General features: G+C 34.5%; 1 protein-coding gene across 2 annotated transcripts in view; it reads left to right on the top strand.

Annotated features, from left to right (window-relative positions):
• Positions 1-1,947, top strand: part of rims1b (regulating synaptic membrane exocytosis 1b) — a 109,386-nt gene that overhangs the window by 78,391 nt on the left and 29,048 nt on the right. For both annotated transcript variants that reach the window (XM_016550228.1, XM_016550229.1), the window contains 3 exons: positions 350-433; positions 638-751; positions 1,061-1,153. In XM_016550228.1, the coding sequence (XP_016405714.1) occupies positions 350-433; positions 638-751; positions 1,061-1,153 (291 nt within the window). The remainder of the gene's footprint in view (positions 1-349; positions 434-637; positions 752-1,060; positions 1,154-1,947) is intronic.

Consider the following 1,947-nt stretch of genomic DNA (forward strand, 5'->3'; position numbering starts at 1 on the left):
AAGCAAGTTCCTGTACTTGCTTGCAGCAGCAGCAATAATCTACAACTACAGCAATAACCAACAGCAGCAGCAATTCAGCAGCAGCAGCATCGTAGCAGATCTATTCCGCCAAGACCAAATACATTAACATTGTCAAATCCATCACCATGTTAAATCTTCAGAGAGTTGTCATGATTGAAATATAAATATATAATCTTAAGTGTTTTCACCATCCTTTTCTGTAACTGTTTCAAAGAAACGAGTCAAAGAAGCACCACCTGGCCTTGAGCTCCATAATGTCTTTCCATTTAGCTTCATACATTCCTCCATTTGTTTTTGTTTTTCCCACTCTGTTTGTTTTCTGGATTAGTCATTTTCCATCTCACAGGCATTCTGGCAATTTGGATAGGCCAAGCTGTCAGATAGCTAACAAGAAAACCATTGATGGCGACAGGTGAGATCTCATCCTAAACCTTTAATCATTTATTTATCACTTATCTGTATTTGTTTTCTATGTCAATTTATTCTGATTCACTATTTTTACCTTTGTTTATTATTGGTTTACCCATTTCAGATGTCTGAATTTTTGTTATTTCATTACATAATTTCCCTTTTTTATCTTTTTGCCCTTGCCCTTTTCTGCTGTGGCTGTGTTTAGACTCCAGCCCACCTCTATCCTCAGGGGTGGCAGGAGGAGGAGAGAGCCTCCCCTCAGGCCCTTTGGCCAGACCAACTTAGGGGGTTCCTGCCCTAACTCCCCACGAGCTAACAGGTGCATGCTGGGAGCCCCTCAGAGCTTGGCTGTACCTGTACCTGCTTTATTTCGCGAACTACTGCTTACTGTGATGTCCTAATCGTAAAAAGTCGACAATAAAAAAATTACTAATTTCACCTCCAAATCTCAAATCTGCTTTCTTGTGCTTCTGTAATCACAGTACATAATGTAGTACAATTAAATAAAATCTTTTAATAACATTTTCAAATTGTTCATCTAATGCAAAGTAGTAATCAGTCCATTTTTCTACTTTCCTACAAAGGTTTCTTTTTTTTTGTCATTTTGACAAAATCTCTCTCTTCCCAGAGAACTTCCGCATGGTGGACATTATTCCCCGGCAGGAACCACGTCATTAGGGCGCAGGGGCAGACAGCTACCACAACTCCCTGCAAAGAGCAGCCTAAGGTTTTTACAAAGGGATTTGCTCATATAACATTCACTTGATTTATATAACATTTTATTCCTAAAAACATGATAATTTTTTTTTCTTTTCAGTATTTTCTGATTTATAGAAATCCAAAATCATTTTAATATGTCAACAAATTCAAACAGGAATTTTGTACCTGGCTTTATCCAATGTGCAGATTTTCTATTCTGGAAAATATGCAAATATGCACATAATGCCAATTTACATATTTGAACTTATAATAAAACTTGTAATAAAAAACAATTGTTCTGTAATCAGTCAACTGGAGAACTCGTGCTGTTGATAATCCTTTTTTTTTTATCCTATTTACCTGTAACTGTCACCCCCCATTTTTTTAAATAGGCATGAAAGTGCACTATCCAAACTTAAACTGTCACCCCCCATTTTTTAAAATAGGCATGAAAGTGCACTATCCAAACTTAAATTATTGTAATTTATGAACACTTTGGAATACAGACCTAAGAAATTAGCAAAAAATTAGAAATTAGAAAAAATTAGCAGATTATTGCAAAAGTGGAATTTTAAAAAAAAATATTAAAGTATCAAAAAGTTATAGAAGTTTACATTTTCTGTAAAGAAAATGCACTAATAATTTGATTATATTTTATATAAAATAAATATTTTACATAACAGGTTTTACTCTAAAATTGGTGTAAAATTAAAGCCTTAATGTCTCAATAAGTTATGGTCCAAATTTGAGGTTGATATGAAAACAATTGAGGTTTCTGTGAGATTTTATTTAGGGCGTTATACCACAAACAGCCAC

The sequence above is a fragment of the Sinocyclocheilus rhinocerous genome, unplaced genomic scaffold (assembly GCF_001515625.1).
Source record: "Sinocyclocheilus rhinocerous isolate Xijiao unplaced genomic scaffold, SAMN03320098_v1.1 scaffold1907, whole genome shotgun sequence".
In the NCBI taxonomy this organism is placed as follows: domain Eukaryota; kingdom Metazoa; phylum Chordata; class Actinopteri; order Cypriniformes; family Cyprinidae; genus Sinocyclocheilus; species Sinocyclocheilus rhinocerous.